We start from the raw sequence: 22,494 nt of genomic DNA, 5'->3' as shown, positions 1-22,494 counted from the left end.
GATAAGATGGGTTTTATATTCTTAGCTTGGAATATGAGATTTAACCCACTTTCCCATCCTCACCTCTTGCCATTTCTTCCAATAGAACCTATCATCTAGCAAAACAAAGCCATCTGCTATTCTTTGCACATAATACTCTCTTTCATGCCTCCCTGTCTTTACCTGGCTGTTCCCTCTATCCTCAACATCTTCTCTCTTCCGTTCTCTCAAGACCCAACTCAAATAGAACTTCCTCTGTGGAGGATCTCTTTCATTTCCCCAGCTTCATCAGGTGTACCATCCTTTCAGTTTTGGGGGGAAACTTGTACAAAGCTCTAATTTATGTTTATCACATTTATCATCCCCACCCCTACACTTGAGTGGCACTTCTATTACCAGGTCTCCCCTCACAAACCTTTACACGGGGCTTAATAACTCTTTGCTGAAAAAATGCAAAACACTCTCCTTCTTAGGAAGACAGTAATGTAACAGTAATGTAACTCTTTCCTTACCTAGTGGGAGACAAGTACAGAGAACTGACTAGGAAATTATTCTCTGAGAATCGAAGTTGGGAATTTTGAGGGAGGTGAAAGCTCAATCGTCAACATTTGTTATTACTTGGCCATGTGATTCAACTTTTCTCCTAGAAGATGATTAATTTCCTGAATACAAAAAAGAGCATTCCATCTTTGGTTGTTATGGGTATGGCTGTGTTTCCAAGGGAAATGGCATGATGAGTAGTATTAATGATCTAGATGTTTTATTCAAAGCCTGCACATTTTTCCTGCACATTCATCCTGAAATAAATTATTGTCATAAACTTCTGCTTCCATTTCTTTTATGAAGCTATAACGTATAAGTGTATGTTGCAGCCATCAAGCTTTGTCCGAAATATCTGCTAGACCGACTAAACAAGAACCCTTAGTCACTGTCACTTGCCAATGGGTGTAGGACTTGTGTCTTGGTCACTGAAAAGATATCTTCACGTGCAATGACATGATTGCTCTAGCCTGAAATGAGGCATACCTGCCTCTGTTTGACGCCATATAAGGAGCATTTTGCTACTAGGAATCTAGAAGGTACTCATTAGGAAAAGTTAAAATTGTATTACTTTTGTGCAAAAACTATCATCAGGTAGGAATTAGGCCTTTAATAAAGAACAAATTAAAACAAGGAGTGAACTTATTCATGGAAATGGAAACATATAATCTAATTTTGTAAAGCATCATTAGAAGAATGAATCACTGTTTAAACCCTTTGTGTGTTTTTAAAATTAGAATGTCAATCATTTTAATACTTTATTTAAGCAGCTGGCACAAACAGATTAAAAATTATTTAGGTATCTGGATCTGATAAAATGTAATTCTGAGGATACTGTTGTAGGGCAGGGACTGGAAAACTTTTTCTATAAAGGGCCTTGATCATCAATTGCAGGTCAGGCAGTGTCTGTCACCTTGTGTCACAGTTGCACAAAACAGCTATGGTCATTATGTAAACAAAGGAATGTGGTTGTGTTCCAATAAATTTCATTAAAAAAAGAAAAGAAAAGAATACAGAGGGCAGGTCAGATTTGGTCTGTGGGCCATAATTTGTTAACTCCTATTCTAAAGGATTCGTTTCCAAAGTGTGACTTTTGAACTAGCAGCATCGGTATTACCAGGGATCTTGTTAGTTATGGAAGTTTCTGGGCCCTGCTCAAGATTAGCCTCTAGTGCATCTGGAGTGTGAGAATCTCTGGTTCTAGAGTAAAGACTAATCGACATTACTCCCCCTCCAAAATATTTCCTCCCTCTCACAACTTTAGGCCTGGTACCTTATACATGAACAGAAGATGAATGAACAGGGAAGATACGTTAGCCCAGACCTGTGATCAATTTTAAATATTATCTATCTCCTGAAAGTTTATATCTAAAGCCACAGAACTGTCTAACAAAAAGTATTTAGTTGTTTTTAATCATAGAAACATATAGTGGTTTAATGAAAAATGATAAAATTAAAAGGTATTAAAACTGTACTGACTGCTTAAGAGTTCTATAGGTTTTTAACTTAAGACGCCATTACAGACTCAACACCTCCTATGTTACAGTCAAGACTAGTTTGTTTCTCTGATAACGTGCCTTAGATAGGGGGTTACTTTGCTCAGATTCAGAAATAAACAGTCAGATCTTAGTTGCAGATTCCTACAGAAGTCATCCAAACCATTCTCCACTCACATAAATGTACCACCACACGAGTTAGTAGTGCCAAGGCACACAAAAGTGTGTGTGTTAGTTTGGTCTAGCAACCAGGTATGAGGACACCTCCAGGGAATTCACAGGGAAAAGTGATGGAGACTTTCTAAATATTCCTTTTTTACTTTTTAAGTCAACAGGTATTAAACTAAGAAAAAAATAACTCTAAATAAAAGAAAGTGCATGTTTCCTAAGTTCTATTTTTTTGGATTCCAAACCTAAAGTAAAGGTCAGGATGCTTACCCGGATAAATGCATTTTCTGGAGGGACTGGTTGAGGACACCCTGAATCTGATTCTAATTCAGGGAGGTCTATTTCTTTCACTTCCTCATCATCACTGATGCATGGTTGTCCACTAAAAGGGAAAAATAAACGTGTGTATAATACAATAAATATGTGTGTGTATATATATATATGTATATACACATTTACATGTTTGTGTATACACATATATGCATGCGTGTATACACATTATATATGTGTGTATATATATATGTATATAATACATTTAAAAAAGAGAGAAAACAGAGAGAAAAAGGGGTAGCAGCCGATCTAACACCTCACTGATATGTTGTGTTGGAATAGGTAAAATTCTAATCATTTCTTTACCTAGCAGTAAGAAAATAAATATCTTAACTGTCTAGTTTAGTAGCGGTGTTGGGGGAGATGCCCTGCTCTCTCCCCGTATCCATCCTTACTCGTTCTGCATTATGGAAAATGTGCAGTGCTCCACTTGCCGCCTCTCCCCCTCACAGCTTTTCCCTCCTTGCTGGGGAGCAGGGTTGTGGCATTCTCGAGTTCTCGATCTCTTGTAAGTAGCATCACACGTGCTCCAGGAAGACCAGCAGCCCCAGTTCCCGTCTACAGCATCTGGAACACAGGAAGACCCATCCACCGATCTTGGTGCCTCTGGGAGAATTGGGGCTTTGAAGCCAGGTCAACTTGGCTTCCTCACAGTTTAGCTGTGGGAGCCTTTGTGGAATATCATAGGGTTATTGTGAGGATTAAAAGAAATTATCTGTGCAAAGGGACTGACGTATCACCTGATTTCCCTTTCCTGTTCCCACAGCCTGAATAAAATGGCAACAACTATGAATCATTTTCAACTATCAGCAACATATCTCACACATACATATATACATAAATATATGTATACATGTGAACTTCTTCCAAATAGAATATATATAAAATTACATTTTTAAAGGTAGTAGACAATATTCTTACTCCCATGACATATCCTCTTTCTAAGAAGGGTTAGAGGTATGTACATTGCTTGGTCCTGTATGAAAACTTTGGTTGTGTCTTAATTTATCCCTTATTACAAGCCACCCTCATTCTACATTATAATGCACAAGAGGTTAACAAGAGCATCACATATTTTACTTTATAGTGTGTTTTATTATTTTATCTATTTTATGTTATAGGCATTGTGCTGTATATTTTATATATATATACACATATATAATTTTGGGGTATATAGTGGCATTATCCCCACTTTATGGATGAACAGACTGAGGCATAGAGAGGTTAGGTGACTTTCCCAAGGTCACATAGCTGGTAGGTTACAGCTGAGATTCACACCAGGACTGTTTGACCTTTGAGTCTAACTTTCTCCAGGCCTGTTTTCCTTGTGAGTTTGCGTAAGGTGGAAATTGCTTATGCAGTTCTCTTATGCAGAGAAGTTTTGTTTTGTTTTGTTGTTTTCATTGACCAACCTACAATACCTTTGGGAGGGGAAAGCTTCCTACCTTATAGCAAGTTACTGACACTTACTAGATTTGTAATCCGGAGAGCGCCTCTCACAGTTCTCACCATAGGTGCCGCTCTGGCACACGCACAGACATTCAGTCCCTGAGAGCGTGGGGTGGCCGTTATTAGGGCATCGAGCACATTGGCAGGGGTCAAACTTGGCTGCATATTCTCGATAAGCTCTCATGAGGTTGTTCCGTCTTGTCACCGCACAGGGGATATTTCTTACCAGGTCTGTAATGGGAGCAAGCTAAGAGCAGATGGGAGAGAGGAGGTCCAGTCAGAGTCACATCTCTGGCATATGTTGCCATCATCGCCCAATTCCCGTAGAATGAGAGGCAAGGGATGGAAAATCCCACACTTCAAAGGGATTGTTGTAGAATATGGTATATCTGTCGACTGGACTAGTGGAGAAAAGCCCTTCCCATGAGGGTGGGGGAGCTTCTTTCCCTTCTACAGTGGGTAGAGCAGCTATCTGCAAGGTTAGCTGGCTTCTGTTGTCCCTAAAACATGGCAGGTATAAAGTATCTGGAGCTTACTTTCCCCAGAATTCTACTATGGAGGAAGCCTCACATGAGGTGTCGCTTACTTGGATTTACATCGACTTGTTTATTAAGCATCAAATGCATGCATCAAAGTACTGAGAAAAGTGACCAAGAGTTAGGCAGCTCAGGAATGCTTTGCTGAAGGCACATCAAGTTTGACTCAAGGAGAAAAATCTGGAAAGGGCGAAGAGAGGCTTTCAGTGTTCTCTGTTTTTCCAGGGACACTACTACTGGCTTTTGATGGAACCAGATGAGAAGATGTGGAGAGACAAAATAGAGAAATGAACTTGCTGGTAGGATCAATAGTAGAATTACAGTAACAAATATGGAGCTAACACAAAATCGGGGTTCATTTTTTTTTAACATCTTTATTGGAGTATAATTGCTTTACGATGGTGTGTTAGTTTCTGCTTTATAACAAAGTGAATCAGCTATATGTATACATACATCCCCATATCCCCTATCCCACCCTTCTAGGTGGTCATAAAGCACCGAGCTGATCTCCCTGTGCTATGTGGCTGCTTCCCACTAGCTATCTATTTTAAATTTGGTAGTGTATATATGTCCATGCCACTCTCTCACTTTGTCCCAGCTTACCCTTCTCCCTCCCCATGTCCTCAAGTCTATTCTCTTCGTCTGTGTCTTTATTCCTGTCCTGCCCCTAGGTTCTTCAGAACCATTTTTTTTTAAATTCCATATATATGTGTTAGCATATGGTATTTGTTTTTCTCTTTCTGACTTACTTCACTCTGTACAACAGACTCTAGGTCCATCCACCTCACTACAAACTCAATTTTGTTTCTTTTTATGGCTGAGTAATATTCCATTGTATATGTGTGTCACATCTTCTTTATCCATTCATCTGTCGATGGACACTTAGGTTGCTTCCACGTCCTGGCTATTGTAAATAGAGCTGCAATGAACATTGTACATGACTCTTTTTGAATTATGGTTTTCTCAGGGTATATGCCCAGTAGTGGGATTGCTGGGTCGTATGGTAGTTCTGTTTGTAGTTTTTTAAGGAACCTCCACATTCCCACCAACAGTGCAAGAGGGTTCCCTTTTCTCCACACCCTCCCCAGCATTAGTTGTTTGTAGATTTTCTGATGATGCCCATTCTGACTGGTGTGAGGTGATACCTCATTGTAGCTTTGATTTGCATTTCTCTAATGATTAGAGATGTTGAGCATCCTTTCATGTGTTTGTTGGCAATCTGTGTATCTTCTTTGGAGAAATGTCTGTTTCGGTCTTCCAGGGCTCATTTTAATTAACATTTTAAAACCTCAGAGGAATGACTCTCTAGTGAAGTGTATGACTCACAAGTGCCCAGATGGGCAGCTGGACCTCATTTTCCTACCATAACCTGTAGAGCTCCAAGTATCTTCATGCTACATGTAAACCATTCTGCCTTCATGATGATTGAACTCCTTTATTTTCATTTAAATGAAATGAGCAGAATAGCTCCTTAAAGAGCTTTTTAAAATGTGCTTATGTTTTAGGCAAAACTGGCTCAAAGTGGCATATGACTGATTTGTGGACAAAGTATTTCATACCTAATAAAAATCACCCTTTAATGTAATTACAACAAATATAAGACTGGTAAATTTAATCAGTGGTGATAGAAACAGAAAATCAAATGGGTCTAAAATCCCATTTACCCCACAGAGCTATAAATGAAGATTTAGCAGGGCTCATCAAATAAAGAATTGCAAGAAAAGTACAGAAATCAAATTTATTACATACATGGGGAGTAGAACACTACTCCAGGTAAGTTTAGGCATTTTCATGCACTAAACTCCCTCTTCTGATATTTAATGTGTGCTGGGAATTCTAAATGCTATACTACAGAATGCTTGTTTGAACAGCATAAACAAGAGATGTTTAATTTAATGTTTTTTAAAAAGGTATGTTGTGCATACACACTAAAGAAAGACATTTCTTTTATCATCTGAGAAGAAAATGGAAAAGGAATTGTGTGATGTACAGTTTGGGCTGCCAGAGAACTGCCTTAGCTCTTACCCATAATGCTTTTCAATCTTACCTTAAAGTCAATCACAGTAGGATTTTCCTTCACTGATTCTAACCACTCAGAAAATGTCTTCTCTTCTGGACCAGAACTCCCTTTCTCCCACGCCAAAGCTGCTGCATACTCACTCCTCCCGCCTTGAACCAGGGATATGGATTTCTCTGATCCCTGAATAAATGAACCTGCAAGGTATTTCAAGAAAATTACTCATTTAATTTTATTGCAAATTCAAACTTGAAAGTAAAGCCTATTTGCACAGGAGAAAGAAGCAGATGGCAGAATCATGTAGCTCAATTAAGTAAACTAAGTGAAAAGCAAGAGAACACGTCTCTTGTCCCTATAGGGAGTTTAATAATAGAAATGATAATAATAGTGCCAACAGCTACCATTTATTAAGCAACACATGTATGCCAGGCACTCTGCACTCATTATTTATGTAATTCTCTTAACAACCCGGAGCAGTAGGTGTTACAAACATGGACATTGAAGCCAGAAGTAATTTGGCCTGGAACACATGCATACTAAGGGGGCGGAGGGGGGCTGGGATGCAGATGTAGCCCAAGGCCTGAGGACTCTGTCTCCTGCTCTTTGATGCCAAGCCTCCCACTTTTGACTTAGATGGGCATATGTCTTGGGCCCCCGGAATAACGTAAGCCACATGGTTTCTGGTACCCAGTCAGTTGACTGCCATACCATAACTGACTGCAATTACAGAAAAATGTTGATAGAATACCTTTAAGCTTAAAGACAGGAGTAAAAGTACAACTAACCAAAAAAAAAAAAATTAAATCTCAAGTTAAAAGTTGGCACAATGTTGCTTTAGAGGTACTGGCGTTTACTCTATACAGCACAGATCTTTCATATAAATTTTCAAAACTATTCCTCTTAACTAATGGTGTCTTTAATATGGGTAGGAACTGAGTAATAAGAAATTATAGTGAGAAATAAAATCAAATGGGAAAGAGCCTAGTGATATGGGTAATAGTTAATGGCATTAATCTGGTGTCTGTTCTGGAGTGTCAGTAAGGATCAGCTATGCCCCCAACTGTTTAGAAATTCTACAGTAAGAGAGTCTAGGATGATTAGAACAATGGGTGAAATACTCTCTCTATGAAAAAAGTATGGTCCTTTTCAAAGTGAGCTGCTTAAGAGGGGTATAAGAAGAAATTTTTAGAGTTTTTTTGCATTTAATTTTCAAATAAAATAAGGGAGAAATTATTATTTGCCAATATATCATATACCTATTGACGGTGACTCTGATATGCAGATTGATATATGTCATAAATGGATTGACACTGGTAAGAGCTATATATGCTAAGAATGGGACCCTGAAGAAAGAACTAGTTAAGTCTATTTACTATTCTATTAGCTACTTTGAACAGAACGTTACAAGTGAATAAATTGCTTAAAAGGATTCCAGAAAGAAAATGCAGACTGAAGATGATACCAACAGTGCAAACATAAGGAAAACAACTAATAGAAGGAAGAGCAGACACTTCTATTTCTTCCACAAGCTTCTCATCAATCACAACATGAGTTTGACAGCAAGCCACTCTCAAAACATATCAAAAATTTTAAGGAATTTTATGAAGTATTATCATAATGATATGAGCAAGACAAGGAAAAATTCTGTTTATTTCATATAGATTATCTTTTGATATTTTCTATTTTGCACACTTGTATATATTTTTGTCCATAATGTATTTTTAGAAATAATATATTCATAAACATTTGTTAGTAAGTATACATATATTAGGGATATATCCTCAAAAAAATTTAATGGTACCATTACAGATTATAAAAGTTTGGAGTCAAATGATTTAATCAAAGTAGCTCAGGGTTAGAAATAGACAAATCAAAGCTCTTTTTAAAATTTTTATTTCTTTTATACAGCAGGTTTTTATTAGTTACCTATTTTATACATATTAGTGTATATATGTCAATCCTAATCTCCCAATTCAGCCCCCCCACCCAGCACTTTCCCCCCTTGGTGTCCATACGTATGTTTTCTACATCTCTGTCTCTATTTCTGCCTTACAAACTGGTTCATCTGTACCATTTGTCTAGATTCCACATATATGCATTAATATACGATATTTGTTTTTCTCTTTCTGACTTACTTCACTCTCTATGACAGTCTCTAGGTCCTTTCACATCTCTGCAAAAGCCCCAATTTTGTTCCTTTTTATGGCTGAGTAATATTCCATTGTATATATATACCACTTCTTCTTTATCCATTCGTCTGTCGTTGGGCATTTAGGTTGCTTCCATGACCTGGCTATTGTAACCAGTGCTGCAGTGAACACTGGTGTGCATGTGTATTTTTGAATTAGGGTTTTCTCTGGGTATATTCCCAGTAGTGGGATTGCTGGGTCATATGGTAATCCTATTTTCAGCTTTTTAAGGAACCTCCATACTGTTCTCCATAGTGGCTGTATCAATTTACATTCCCACCAACAGTGCAAAAGTGTTCCCTTTTCTCCACACCCTCTCCAGCATTTGTTTGTACATCTGCTGACGATGCCCATTCTAACTGGTGTGAGGTGATACCTTTTTGTAGTTTTGATTTGCATTTCTCTACTAATTTGTGATGTTGAGCATCTTTTCATGTGCCTCTTGGCCAACTGTATGTCTTCTTTGGAGAAATGTCTATTTAGGTCTTCTGCCCATTTTTTAATTGTTTTTTTTTAATATTGAGCTGCATGAGCTGTTTATATATTTTGGAGATTAATCCTTTGTCTGTTGATTCGTTTGCAAATATTTTCTCCTATTATGAGGGTTGTCTTTTTATCTTGTTTGTAGTTTCCTTTGCTTTGCCAAAGCTTTTAAGTTTCATTAGGTTCCATTTGTTTATTTTTGTTTTTATTTCCATTACTCTAGGAGGTGGGTCACAAAAGATCTTGCTGTGATTTATGTCAAAGAGTGTTCTTCCTATGATTTCCTCAAAGAGTTTTATACTTTCCAGTCTTATATTTAGGTCTCTAATCCATTTTGAGTTTACTTTTGTGTATGTTGCTAGGGAGTGTTCTAATTTCATTCTTTTACATGTAGCTGTCCAGTTTTCTCAGCACCAATTATCGAAGAGGCTGTCTTTTCTCCATTGTATATCCTTGCCTCCTTTGTCACAGGTTAGTTGACCAAAGGTGTGGGGATTTATCTCTGGGCTTTCTATCCTGTTCCATTGATCTATATTTCTGTTTTTGTGCCAGTACCATACTGTCTTGATTACTGTAGTTTTGTAGTATAGTCTGAAGTCAGGGAGTCTAATCCCTCCAGCTCCATTTTTCCCCCTCAAGATTGCTGTGGCTATTTGGGGTTTTTTGTGTTTTCATACAAATTTTAAGTTTTTTTTTTCTAGTTCTGTAAAAAAATGCCATTGGTAATTTGATAGGGATTGCATTGAATCTGTAGATTGCTTTGGGTAGTATAGTCATTTTTACAATATTGATTCTTCCAATCTAAGGACATGTCTCATCTTTGATTTCTTTCATCAGTGTCTTATAGTTGTCTGAGTACAGGCCTTTTGTCTCCTTAAGTGGGTTTATTCCTAGGTTTTTTATTCTTTTTGTTGCAATGGTGAATGGGATTGTTTCCTTAATTTCTCTTTCTGATCTTCCATTGTTAATGTATAGGAATGCAAGAGATTTCTATGCATTAATTTTGTGTCCTGCAACTTTACCAAATTCATTGATTAGCTCTAGTAGTTTTCTAGTGGCATCATTTGGATTATCTATGTATAGTATGATGTCATCTGCAAACAGTGACAGTTTTACTTCTTTTCCAATTTGTATTACTTTTATTTCTTTTTTTTCTCTGATTGCCGTGGCTAGGACTTCCAAACCTATTTTGAATAATAGTGGCAAGAGTGGACATCCTTGTCTTGTTCCTGATCTTAGAGGAAATGCTTTCAGTTTTTCACCCTTGAGAATGATGTTTGCTGTGTGTTTGTCATATATGGCCTTTATTATGTTGAGGTAGTTTCCCTCTATGCCCAGCTTCTGGAGAGTTTCTACCATAAATAGGTGTTGAATTTTGTCAAAAGTTTTTTTCTGCGTCTACTGAGATGATCATATGGTTTTTATCCTTCAATTTGTTAACATGGTGTATCACATTGATTGATTTGCATATATTGAAGAATCCATGCATCCCTGGGATAAATTCCATTTGATCATGGTCTATGATCCTTTTAATGTATTGTTAGATTCTGTTTGCTAGTATTTTGCTGAGGATTTTTGCATCTATATTCATCAGTGATATTGGTCTGTAATTTTCTTTTTTTGTAGTATTTTTGTCTGGTTTTGGTATCAGGGTGATGGTAGCCTCGTAGAGTGAGTTTTGTAGTGTTCCTTCCTCTGCAATTGTTTGGAGGTGTTTGAGAAGGATGGGTGTTAGCTCTTCTCTAAATGTTTGATAGAATTCACCTGTGAAGCTGTCTGGTCCTGGACTTTTTTTGTTGCAAGGTTTTTAATCACAGTTTCAATTTCATTCTTTGTGATTAGTCTGTTCATATTTTCTATTTCTTCCTGGTTCAGTCTTGGAAAGTTATACTTTTCTAAGAGTTTGTCCATTTCTTCCAGGCTGTCCTCTTTATTGTCATAGAGTTGCTTGTAGTAGTCTCTTAGGATGCTTTGTATTTCTGCCATGTCCATTGTAACTTCTCCTTTTTCATTTCTGATTTTATTGATTTGAGTACTCTCCCTCTTTTTCTTGATGAGTCTGGCTAAAGGTTTATCAATCTAGTTTATCTTCTCAAAGAACCAGCTTTTAGTTTTATTGATCTTTGCTATTGTTTTCTTTGTTTCTATTTCATTTATTTCTGCTCTGATCTATATGATTTCTTTCCTTCTGCTAACTTTGGGTTTTGTTTGTTCTTCTTTCTCTGGTTCCTTTTGATGTAACGTTAGATTGTTTATTTGAGATTTTTCTTGTTTCTTGAGGTAGACCTGTATAGCTATAAACTTCCCTCTTAGAACTGCTTTTGCTGCATCCCATAGGTTTTGGATCATCATGTTTTCATTGACATTTGTCCCTAGGTATTTTTTTATTTCCTCTTTGATTTCTTCAGTGATCTCTTGGTTATTTAGTAGCATACTGTTTAGTCTCCGTGTGTTTGTGTTTTTTATGTTTTTCTCTCTGTAATTGATGTCTAATCTCATAGTGTTGTGGTCAGAAAAGATGCTTGATATGATTTCAATTTTCTTAAATTTACTGAGGCTTGATTTGTGACCCAAGATGTGATCTATCCTGGAGAATGTTCCATGTGCACTTGAAAAGAAAATGTAATCTACTGTTTTTGGTTGGAATGTCCTATAAATATCAATTAAATCTACCTGGTCTGTTGTGTCATTTAAAGCTTGTGTTTCCTTATTAATTTTCTGTTTGGATGATCTGTCCATTGGTGTAAGTGAGGTGTTAAAGTTCTCCACTATTATTGTGTTACTGTTGGTTTCCTCTTTTATAGCTGTTAGCAGTTACCTTATGTATTGAGGTGCTCCTATGTTGGGTGCATATTTATTTATAATTGTTCTATCGTCTTCTTAGATTGATTCCTTGATCATTACATAGTGTCCTTCCTTACTTCTTGTAACATTCTTTATTATAAAGTCTATTTTGTCTGAGATGAGTATTGCTACTCCAGCTTTCTTCTGATTTCTGTTTGCATGGAATATCTTTTTCCATCCCCTCACTTTCAGTCTGTATGTGTCCCTAGGTCTGAAGTGGGTCTCCTGTAGACAGCATATATATGGGTCTTGTTTTTGTATCAATTTAGCAAGCCTGTGTCTTTTGGTTGGAGCATTTAATCCATTCACGTTTAAGGTAATTATTGATATATATGTTCCTATTACCATTTTCTTATTTTTTGGGGGTTTGTTTTTGTAGGTCCTTTTCTTCTCTGTGTTTCCCACTTAGAGAAATTCCTTTAGCATTTGTTGTAGAGCTGGTTTGGTGTTGCTGAATTCTCTTAGCTTTTGCTTGTCTGTAAAGCTTTTGATTTCTCCATCGAATCTGAATGAGATCCTTGCTGGGTAGAGTAAACTTGGTTGTAGGTTCTTTCCTTTCATCACTTTAAGTATATCATGGCAGGTGGATTCTTCACCACTGTGCCACCAGGGAAGCCCCTGCCCTTTCATTTTGTCTATCTTTCTGTCCATGTAGTTTTTGTTCCACAGGCTGCAGGATTGTTTTTCTTCTTGCTTCTGCTGTCTGTCTTCTGTTGAATAAGGCTATCTAAGAGGCTTGTGCAAGCTTCCTGATGGGAGGGACTGGTGGTGGGTAGAGCTGGGTGTTGATCTGGTAGGCATAGCTCAGTAAAACTTTAATCCACTTGTCTGCTGATGGGTGGAGCTGAGTTCCCTCCCTGTTGGTTGCTTGGCCTGAGGCAACCAAGCACTGGAGCCTAGAGGCTCTTTGGTGGGGCTAATCTGGGAGGACTCCCACCAAGGAGTACTTCCCAGAACTTCCACCGCCTGTGTCCTTGTCCCCATGGTGAGCCATACCTGCCCCCCACCTCTGCGGGAGATCCTCCAAGACTAGCAAGTAGGTCTGGTTCAGTCTCCTGTGGGGTCACTTCTCCTTCCCCCTGGGTCCTGATGTGCACACTACTTTGTGTGTGTCTTCCAAGAGTGGAGTCTCTGTTTCTCCTAGTCCTATTGAAGTGCTGCAATCAAATCCCACTAGCCTTCAAAGTCTGATTCTCTGGAAATTCCTCCTCCTGTTGCCAGACCCCCAGGTTGGGAAGCCTGACATGGGGCTCAGAACCTTCACTCTAGTGGGTGGACTTCTGTGGTATAATTGTTCTTCAGTTTGTGAGTCACCCACCTAGCAGTAATGGGATTTGATTATATTGTGATTGCGCCCCTCTTACTGTTTCATTGTGGCTTCTCCTTTGAGTTTGGATGTGGAGTATCTTTTTTGGTGAGTTCCAGTGTCTTCCTATCAATGATTTTTCACAGTCAGTTTTGATTCCTGTGCTCTCGCAAGAGGGAGTGAGCACACATCCTTCTACTCTGCCATCTTGAACCAGTCCATCCAAATCTATGTTCTTAAGTGTGCTTTGCTTTTAGAAAACAACATAAATGTGTCTCTGTTTTTAGGCAAATTGTCATTGTGATTAATAAGCATTAGTTGAGAATCTGCTATAAGCCAGGCACTAAAAACTTGGGTTGGGGAGTTGACACAATTCAGGAATATTAGCAAGGTGTCAGCTGGGCAGGATTGATAGTTGATTAACCAGTTTGGAGACTATTGCAATAGTCTCTGATTTTGCAGTGTCCCTACAAGCTGAAAACTAGAATTCATATTTGACATTTTCTCATCTCTATGTTGGATGGATTTTATAGTCGAGTAGTTTTTTTTCAGTAAGTATTCAAGAATGAATATTCCCAGAATTCTCTCATGTTTTGAGACGTCTTTCTGTTACCTCTACATATGAACACATTTTCTTTTCTCTTTTAGAAATTTGTGGACATTCCTCTATCATCTTGTAGCTTTGCATTTTGTCAAGAAGAAGTCTGACGCTAGCCAGATTTTGTTGTTATTCTGTAGGGAACTTGTTCTTTCAGCTAGGATACTTGAATTCATTTTAAAAGTCTTTGTATTTAGTTAATTAACTAGAATTTGTCTTGAAATTGTATATTTGAACAATATTTCTGATACAAATAATGAAGACAAATTTCTTCCTTTATTTCAGGGGCTATATATATATATATATATGTATATTTATTTATATATAGTTTTAAAAATAGTTTTTCTGTTTCATTTCTTGGGCTCTCTATTTCAGGAACACTAATTCCCATCTATAGAATTACATTTGTCATTCCATTTCCATTAGATATTCTTTAATAATGGTTAATATCTGGATTTTTTCTCTGCATTCATTATGAATTACTTTAGATTTTTCTTTATCAATTTTATCTTCAGACAATTATATTTTGAAGTTGCAGTGTCTATTTATAACTATAATGGCAATACTTTTCAATATTTGCTGTCTTTGTATCTTAGCTTTGAAATCCTCCTTTTCAATTAATTCTTATATTTAATGTTTTCATCTCTGAGCTTTTGATTTACTGAATTCACATTCTTATTAAATTATTCTATCGCAAGACAAACTGGTATAGAATCTGTACATTGTTTGGTTTATATTACTAGGTTGATTGTTTGCATACTGTTCTTTTTTGGGGGGTATAATACAAATGTGTAGTTGTCATGTCAGCTCTCATTTTGCTTATGCTCAACATGGGCATCCACATGTAGACCATTGATAGGCTCTGATATTTAAAACTACCTATTTATTATTATAGTAAATATGATATTATTATCTGTTCCTTGGCTGTCCTCCCATGACCATATAAATTTCATATTTTGGGAGTTTTTGTGGTTCTGATTTCCTTTGTTCTGAGCAGAAGTAGCAATCAGTCAGGAAGAGTAAGGAAATAAGAAAATTTTACACAGAGGAAGGAGCTATTTATAATGGCAAGGCACAGAAGAGAGCATGACTTATTTAAGAGACTGCATAAAGTTTAGCTAGGCAGGGAGAGAGGCAGGAACCTATCTTCAAGGCTGTGTGAAACCATGACAAGTTTAAGGCATGGGTGTTTCATGGTAAGATTTGTCTTGGAGAATATTCCTTTAACAGAAAATGTGTAGAATAGATTGGAAGAAAGCAAGACCAGAGGCAAGGGAATGAGTTGGGAGGCCTCTGTGGTAATCCAGGTTGGAAATGATGAATGGAAGTCATGTCTATGGAAATGAAGAGCTGGGGAGAACTGGGAGAAATATTAAGGAGGAGGAATGACTACTTATTGGATGTAGAGGCTAGAAAGAGGGAGGGAGAAATCAAAGAGAGCACTCAGGTTTCTGGCTTTGTTGCCTGAGCTTTTTTAAATGTACTTCTCTTACAACTTATTTGTCTTTTTTTTTTTAATTGAAGTATAGTTGATTTACAATGTTTTGTTAGTCTCTGGTGTACAGCAGAGTGATTCAATTTTTCATATATATGGATATATATACACACACACATATATAATTCTTTTTCATATTCTTTTCCTTTATGGTTTATTACAAGATACTGAGTATAGTTCCCTGTGCTATAGAATAAGACCTTGCTTATCTATTTTATATATAGTAGTTTGTATCTTCTAATCCAAAACTCCTAATTTATCTCTACCCCCCTTCTCATTTGATAACCATAAATTTGTTTTCTATAATGTCTATGAGTCTGTTTCTGTTTTATAATAAGTTCACTTGTATCATATTTTAGATTCCACATAGAAGTGATATCATATGGTATTTGTCTTTGACTTACTTCACTTAGTATAATAATGTCTAGGTCCATCCACATTGATGCAAATGGCATTATTTCATTCTTTTTTATGGCTGAGTAGTATTCCATTGTATATATGTACTACATCTTCTGTATTTTTAATGGTTGTCTATATGTATCCTTACTTTGTAAGTTCCTTGACTGGAAGACCTAGTTCATGCCCATCTGTACTTTACAATGCTTAATACTGAGTTTGGCCGATAGGAAGAATCAATAAATGTGCATTCAGTTAAACAAACTAAATAGGAGATAAAGAAAATCTTAACCATATCCCCTTTTAAGTAGTACTAATATTTGATTTGCTCCCTTCCCCCACCACACATAGGGCTCTGAGGCAAACAAATGAAACTAATGAAAAGTGAAAAATAGTGTAGTCACAATCATGTGCAATATGGTACTTAAATTATGGCCAGTCAGGATGCACTGGGTAAGCTGCTAAGAGAAAGCATTGTTACCTCCATATTTCTCTGACAGCTTGTTAGTGGTGCACCGGTCTTCCACTTTTGTTTTCGTAAAAAAAAGGAAGCGTTTCTTTGTTTCAACCCGGATGCAGTTTTGGGCTTCTGCCTTCGTTAGACCTAGGAAATGGAATACAAGCAAAAAACCCTGAGAATGTACCATGGAGAATTCAGGGAAGAGGAACATGAGGCTCTGGGCACTTGGGGGAGCTACAGGTACTCCATATCAGCACACAACTCCTCCAGTTCCCGTGAGCTCAAATGATTAATGGCTTTTACTACAGAGGCAGTCCTTCACAGGCCCTGGGACGTGCTGAAGAGAAGAGGTATATATGAGTCCCTGCCGTCTCCCCCATGGGGATCATGTTGGCGTCTCCATGTTGCCTACACACAATAAATCTCTCAGCTTTCCTGTCCTGCTGGCCACTGACCTTGTATAGCCCCACAAGTCAAGAGATAAACACATGCTCTGTTTGGTGCCCCGCTGACAGGCCTTCTTTTGGGACCACAGCTGATTCTGTGAGAACTGAGTCCATATCACTTCTTCCCCTGTTCACCACCTAAAATGTAGATCTCATTGGTCACCTCTCCTTCCCGGAACGCTCATTCTCATACTTGGCTATGCTTCCTCTCCCTGACTTAGCTGCTCACTCCACTTCTACCTCCAAAACCCTTTCATTTTACTATCAGAAATTCTGACTTCCTGACTCATGAACTCTTCTTTTATGTCCTCGATGACTGTTCACTCTTTCTCCTCATCTTAATTCAAGCCTATACTTGATATATTTCCACCGTTGTCTCCAAGGGAGGTTGATGCTGCCTCATTCCCAGCCTCTTTAGGAGTTGGAGCTGGGCTTGATATCTTCCTAGTTTCCCAGTGCTGCTTTCGTAGGATGACACTCCACAGTTTTATAACTCTTCTAAAAGTCTTGTTGCTCTGAAGCTCAGGACATCCAATTCTAATTCCTTTGGTCTTCATTGTTCTTATCTTTTAACAAACTTCAAAGCATCATTTGTTAAAGATTTTGGTATCTGAATCAGTCTTTTCCACCCCAATGCTAGCCATTATTCTTAATGACTTCAAAACCGATGGGGATGTCAGGGATTGAATGGGACAGAGCACAGAGAAACAGGTCTGGCTGTTTGGAGGCTAAGTTGTACTGCTTATCTGGGGTAATTGAGAAGAATAAATGTTTCCTTTTTTTTTTTTTTCCCCAAGTCACCTGACCTGGTACCCAAAACACCTAAACTAGAATCCAGTTTTTTTGATGTTTAGTTAAAATTTGCCTTGAAAAATACAAGCTCATGAGAGATAGAGCTGTTACGTGAGCTCTTAAGCAACTTAAAGCAAAGTAGTTTATCAGATACTGATTCTTAGGGTTGCAGGTTACAAGAGGCAGGGAAGAATATTTTCAGAGCTGGATGTGTCATGTGAGTATGATGCTGAAATTTAAACCTGAGGGCGCAGATCAACGAGGAATGAGGCTGAGTAGATGGGGATGGGGCTTCCTACTTCACCGTTCTTTCAATAGTTTGACCCATTCAAAGAGATGTATTACAGGTTGGAGTAAAGAATTCTTGGTTTGATGGCTGTTTTGGTCAGACTGAATAAACACAACTCATTTTTCTTCTGGTAGTATTGTTCTTATAAGTGGGTCAGGCAAATGTTTAGGGCATGTGAGGAAGTTAATACGTCTGTGGTGCACAACTCTTATCCTTTCATTAGGTTTCTATGATTTATAAGTGAAAATTAAATTGTATGTGACCAATTCACTAATTATAACATAATTAACTGTAAAGTTAATTACATTTGCTGAGGGTTATAGGAGAATGCTTAAAGATTTGAATGATTAATCTCTCTTATGAGTCATCGTGTTGGTCATGCAGTGATCAAAATATCAAGGCTTTATCAGTGAATTTCTGTGCCGGCCTTTTCTTCTTCACAAGATGTCCTATAGCTTGTGCCTGACCCATATCCACACTGACACAGGAGTTTCTTGATGCTAAAGCACTTGCCCTCTCAAGCCTGAGTGTCCCTCTGATGTGACACAGAGATGAGTATTTCAGAAATGTCCTCAGCTACTCTGACTGGGCAAAGGTCAACAGTGTCAATCAAAAATGTCATACTGATAGGGGCTTCCCTGGTGGCGCAGTGGTTGAGAGTCCGCCTGCTGATGCAGGGGACACGGGTTCGTGCCCTGGTTCGGGAAGATCCCACATGCCATGGAGCGGCTGGGCCCGTGAGCCATGGCCGCTTAGCCTGCGCGTCCGGAGCCTGTGCTCTGCAGCGGGAGAGGCCACAATGGTGAGAGGCCCGCGTACCAAAAAAAAAAAAAAAAAGTCATACTGATAAATAGTGGGGTGTATAGTTTTTCTCCTCTAATTCAGAGCAGAAAATGACTTCCCAGTCAAAGGACTTTAAAATTACCATCTTGTATAACATGATATTTTAATTGTTTAATGTTGTCTCTGTATTCCTGAAATTCTTTTTACCTTGCACGCTGAAGCAATTCCAACTTTTATGCAAGGTTTTAAATTGACTATGGGACACTGTGCAGTAGAGGAATAAATCAAGGGATGCAAATAAAAAGCAATTTAATTTTGTTTTATTCTTCTTGCACTAGAGAAAGTACTATGAAGTATTCAAGTCATTTTAAAAAATAATGACAAGGGATATAATTCTTATTGAATAAAGCAAATAATTCTTATTGAATAGAGCAAATAAAAACTAAGCCTAAACTCTAACTCTACATTATTGAGAAGTAAGGGGAGAAGGACTAAAAGAGGGAAAAGGGAGGAGGCCAGAATATGTATTCATCTGAAGAGTGGGCAAAAACAGGTAAGCACACCCACCGGAGAATTCCATTTTATTGAGATTTGTTTCTGTCTGAGTGAGCTTCATCTTAACCACAATTAAAATTGAGCTCCAATATTATTATTGTGACTCAGAGAAGTATATATATACATGGAAATGCACATATTTAATGACTATAAGAATATATATTACATATAAAAATATTGAATATAAGGATATATATTTTAATATGTTAAATATATATACACATACTATAAATACTATGTATATATATAGTGTGTGTGTGTGTGTGTGTACACATAGGTGTGTATGGTTATATATTTCCAGTTTTATATCATATCTCAAACTCCCTTTCTTTCTCTTATTATGTGTGGCTCTGTGTCTGAAGTCTCTATTTTTATTTAAAGAGAAAAAGATGGAAGGTGAGAATATTTCAGGAAGTATAGCTTATCACTCTTCATTTTTGTTATGGGGCTTCAACTATTAAAATGCTGGATGGTTGATTAAAGATTCACATAGTTCTTTAACTGACCTGAACTCTAAGCCTTTAGAGGCTTTGCTGTGAATGCATGATGAGTATAGCTTATCAAGTGAGAAATTATTCTTGGCTACAGCAGCAGTGACCAGAATAATTTTATCCCAAGGGTGAGATGAAGCCAAGTCAAGGGCCAGAGACTTCCCCAAACGATTTTTACTCATCATAAATGTTGATTAAATTCATCAAGCAAACATTGCTCCAGTGGAAAGGATAACTGTAAGGAAACATAAGAGGCAGGCAGTGTGGAAAGCCCATCACAGCATAAGTCTTGGATTTCAGTAACTCTGTCAGGCAAAAAATTTTGAAGACCTTCTTACTGAAAATCTTTCTCAAAGACATTTATCCCATCTCCTTTCTTAAAAAGCAGATCATGATGGACATCTAATCAATTAAGGTTTAGAAGGACTCAGGGAAGCCCCATTAAACATTACCATTTGTCATAATGAGATATAAGAACAGAAGGATTGAAACTCTATTGACCTCAGAGTTGGCTTGGTGTTTTTTAAAATAAATTCTTAATTTCTTTTGTATAAAAGTTAAATGATCAGGGCTTCCCTGGTGGCACAGTGGTTGAGAGTCCGCCTGCCGATGCAGGGGACACGGGTTCGTGCCCTGGTCCAGGAAGATCCCACATGCCTCAGAGCGGCTGGGCCTGTGAGCCATGGCCGCTGAGCCTGCACGTCCGGAGCCTGTGCTCCGCAACGCGAGAGGCCACAACAGTGAGAGGCCCGTGTACTGCAAAAAAAAAAAAGTTAAATGATCAAGAATTCTGATTTATTTAGGGGAATCTGTCAGTTGGGTTCTGGTTATTATAAAATTTCCTAACCATGTTCTCAAGATAGAAGCATCACAAGGATGCTGTGTCATTTCACACGGGAGCCTGAAAAATTTCACACAGGAGCCTGAAAAATTTATACAAAGGTACTTAAGTAATAGTAATTAATATTGGCAATCTAGGATAATAAGAAAGCAAGATTTATTTTTTATTTTTTTAATTTTTCTTTTTGCGGTACGCGGGCCTCTCATTGTTGTGGCCTCTCCCTAGGACTTTGCGCTTTCACTATTGAGGGCCTGGGTTCAATCCCTAGTCAGGGAACTAAGATTCCAAAAGCTGCTTGGCCAAGAAAAAAAAAGAAAAGAAAGAAAGAAAGAAAAAAGACTGCCAGTGGATTTGCTGTAATTACAGTTTTATAAAATTATTATCTCCTATAAAATTGCTATAAGTAAATTATCTTTTAGAGTTTAGTTCCAAGAAAAATTTTGTTTTCCTTGAGGTGATGGCATGCATCTCTCTTTAGTTTACCACTACTAAGCAGCTTATGATATTCTTAATGTCAGGAAATTCTGGGTCAAATCTGATGCCCAAAGAGGTGAAGCCTATTTATTTTTCCTTCTTCTTTTTGTCTGAATTTTCTATTTCTATTTTATTTCCTTGAGTATGTACTTTTTGGTTTTTCTTCATATCATTTTGGAAATAAAGCAGGGTTGAAATAAAGTCAATAAAGAAGAACTAAAAGGATAGAGAAAGAGAAAAATGTATTGCACACTATCTTATCAGTTAAAAATGAAGGTTGAAGAAAGCAAACCTGAGTTCTTTAGTTCTTCCTTGCTAAACTGATACAGGAGATCATACACGCCTCCCAGGGAGCCAGAGGTGAAATAGTGAGTCCCGAAGTCATCAAATATCCGGCTGTATAAAGCAGAGTTGTATTCTAGAGGCAGATGGTTAAGTGCTTTCAAAAAGACATCAGAAAGCTGCAGATCTTTAGTTTTCATTGTGAAATTTGAGACTTTTATCACTTTATGGATCCTAATAAAACTGGAATCCTAAATGGAAGAGGAGAAAGGATTAAAAAAAAGATTATTAAAGGTAATGAAAGCTTGAGGGATCAAGCATTAAATGTTTACCATCAGCTTCATTCTAACCACAGCATTACAACAATTCTTAACTCTCCATTGCATGTTCCCACAGACAAAATGATAATTTTCATTTTATTTTTTTCCAGTACCTCTTCCTCAGATGTTCAAAATGGTAAACAGATTAAGATGACCTCAGTCATGTAAACTGTGTGCCTGAGGCATGTGCTCTCTACCAAAAGAGATCAAGTATCAAAAAGTAAATCTTTCTTTCTTGATGGTCAATTGTGGGTGCACCCCTACCATGTTATTATTTAGAAAGCCTACCTAATGCAAATAATTGAACAAAGATTGTGTAAATTTTCAACTGGAAGTTACCCAGTGAGATTCAAGTCATAACTTTGTCATAGACTCAGGAAAAGCATGTCAATTCTCTGGGCCTCAGTTGTCTGGGAAATGTCACCTGCTGCACAGCCTTCATCTGTGACATTTCACACCCCTTTCAACTCCAAAATGTTATGACTTAAAAATTATGTAAGGAGTAAAATTAAACAAAATTATTTGTATTCTCTCTCTTCTATCCGTAAACAGAAATATTTGTTTGGAGGTTCTTTTTTCTTTAATTGTCTTTTGTTATGTCAAATTAATTTAGGATTAGGTGATTGGTATTATGCCCCAAATTTCATTTCATTATACTGTCCTTCTCCATAGCCACTGTTTTATGTGTGTATCCATGTATACGGTTCTTTTAAAAAAAATTTATATACTGTAACTGATTTCTCAATTTTAGCAAATTGTAAAGTTTAATAAAAAGAGAGAGGGGCATATTTTAGCCAAAGGTCTTTATTAGTTAAATTGTTAAATTTATTAATTAAATTATTATAGCTGTAAATTATTAAACAGCTATCTTTCTGTGTGCTATAATTGTGGACAAAATGACTATTAACACAAAAGAAGAAAAAACCTCACAAGGC

At 37.4% G+C, this 22,494-nt stretch overlaps 1 protein-coding gene across 3 annotated transcripts in view; it reads right to left on the bottom strand.

Moving 5' to 3' along the window:
• C6 (complement C6) overlaps window positions 1-22,494 on the bottom strand; it is an 85,090-nt gene that overhangs the window by 25,427 nt on the left and 37,169 nt on the right. For all 3 annotated transcript variants that reach the window (XM_082837237.1, XM_082837236.1, XM_082837238.1), the window contains 6 exons: window positions 21,250-21,490; window positions 16,308-16,430; window positions 6,546-6,712; window positions 3,984-4,209; window positions 2,909-3,080; window positions 2,454-2,565 (listed from right to left, as the gene is read on the bottom strand). In XM_082837237.1, coding sequence (XP_082693363.1) covers window positions 2,454-2,565; window positions 2,909-3,080; window positions 3,984-4,209; window positions 6,546-6,712; window positions 16,308-16,430; window positions 21,250-21,490 — 1,041 coding nt within the window. The remainder of the gene's footprint in view (window positions 1-2,453; window positions 2,566-2,908; window positions 3,081-3,983; window positions 4,210-6,545; window positions 6,713-16,307; window positions 16,431-21,249; window positions 21,491-22,494) is intronic.

This window comes from Leucopleurus acutus (assembly GCF_964270905.1).
Source record: "Leucopleurus acutus genome assembly, chromosome: 3".
Lineage (NCBI taxonomy): Eukaryota > Metazoa > Chordata > Mammalia > Artiodactyla > Delphinidae > Leucopleurus > Leucopleurus acutus.
Note: the sequence above shows the minus strand (reverse complement) of the source record. Positions and strands in the feature narration are given on the sequence as shown.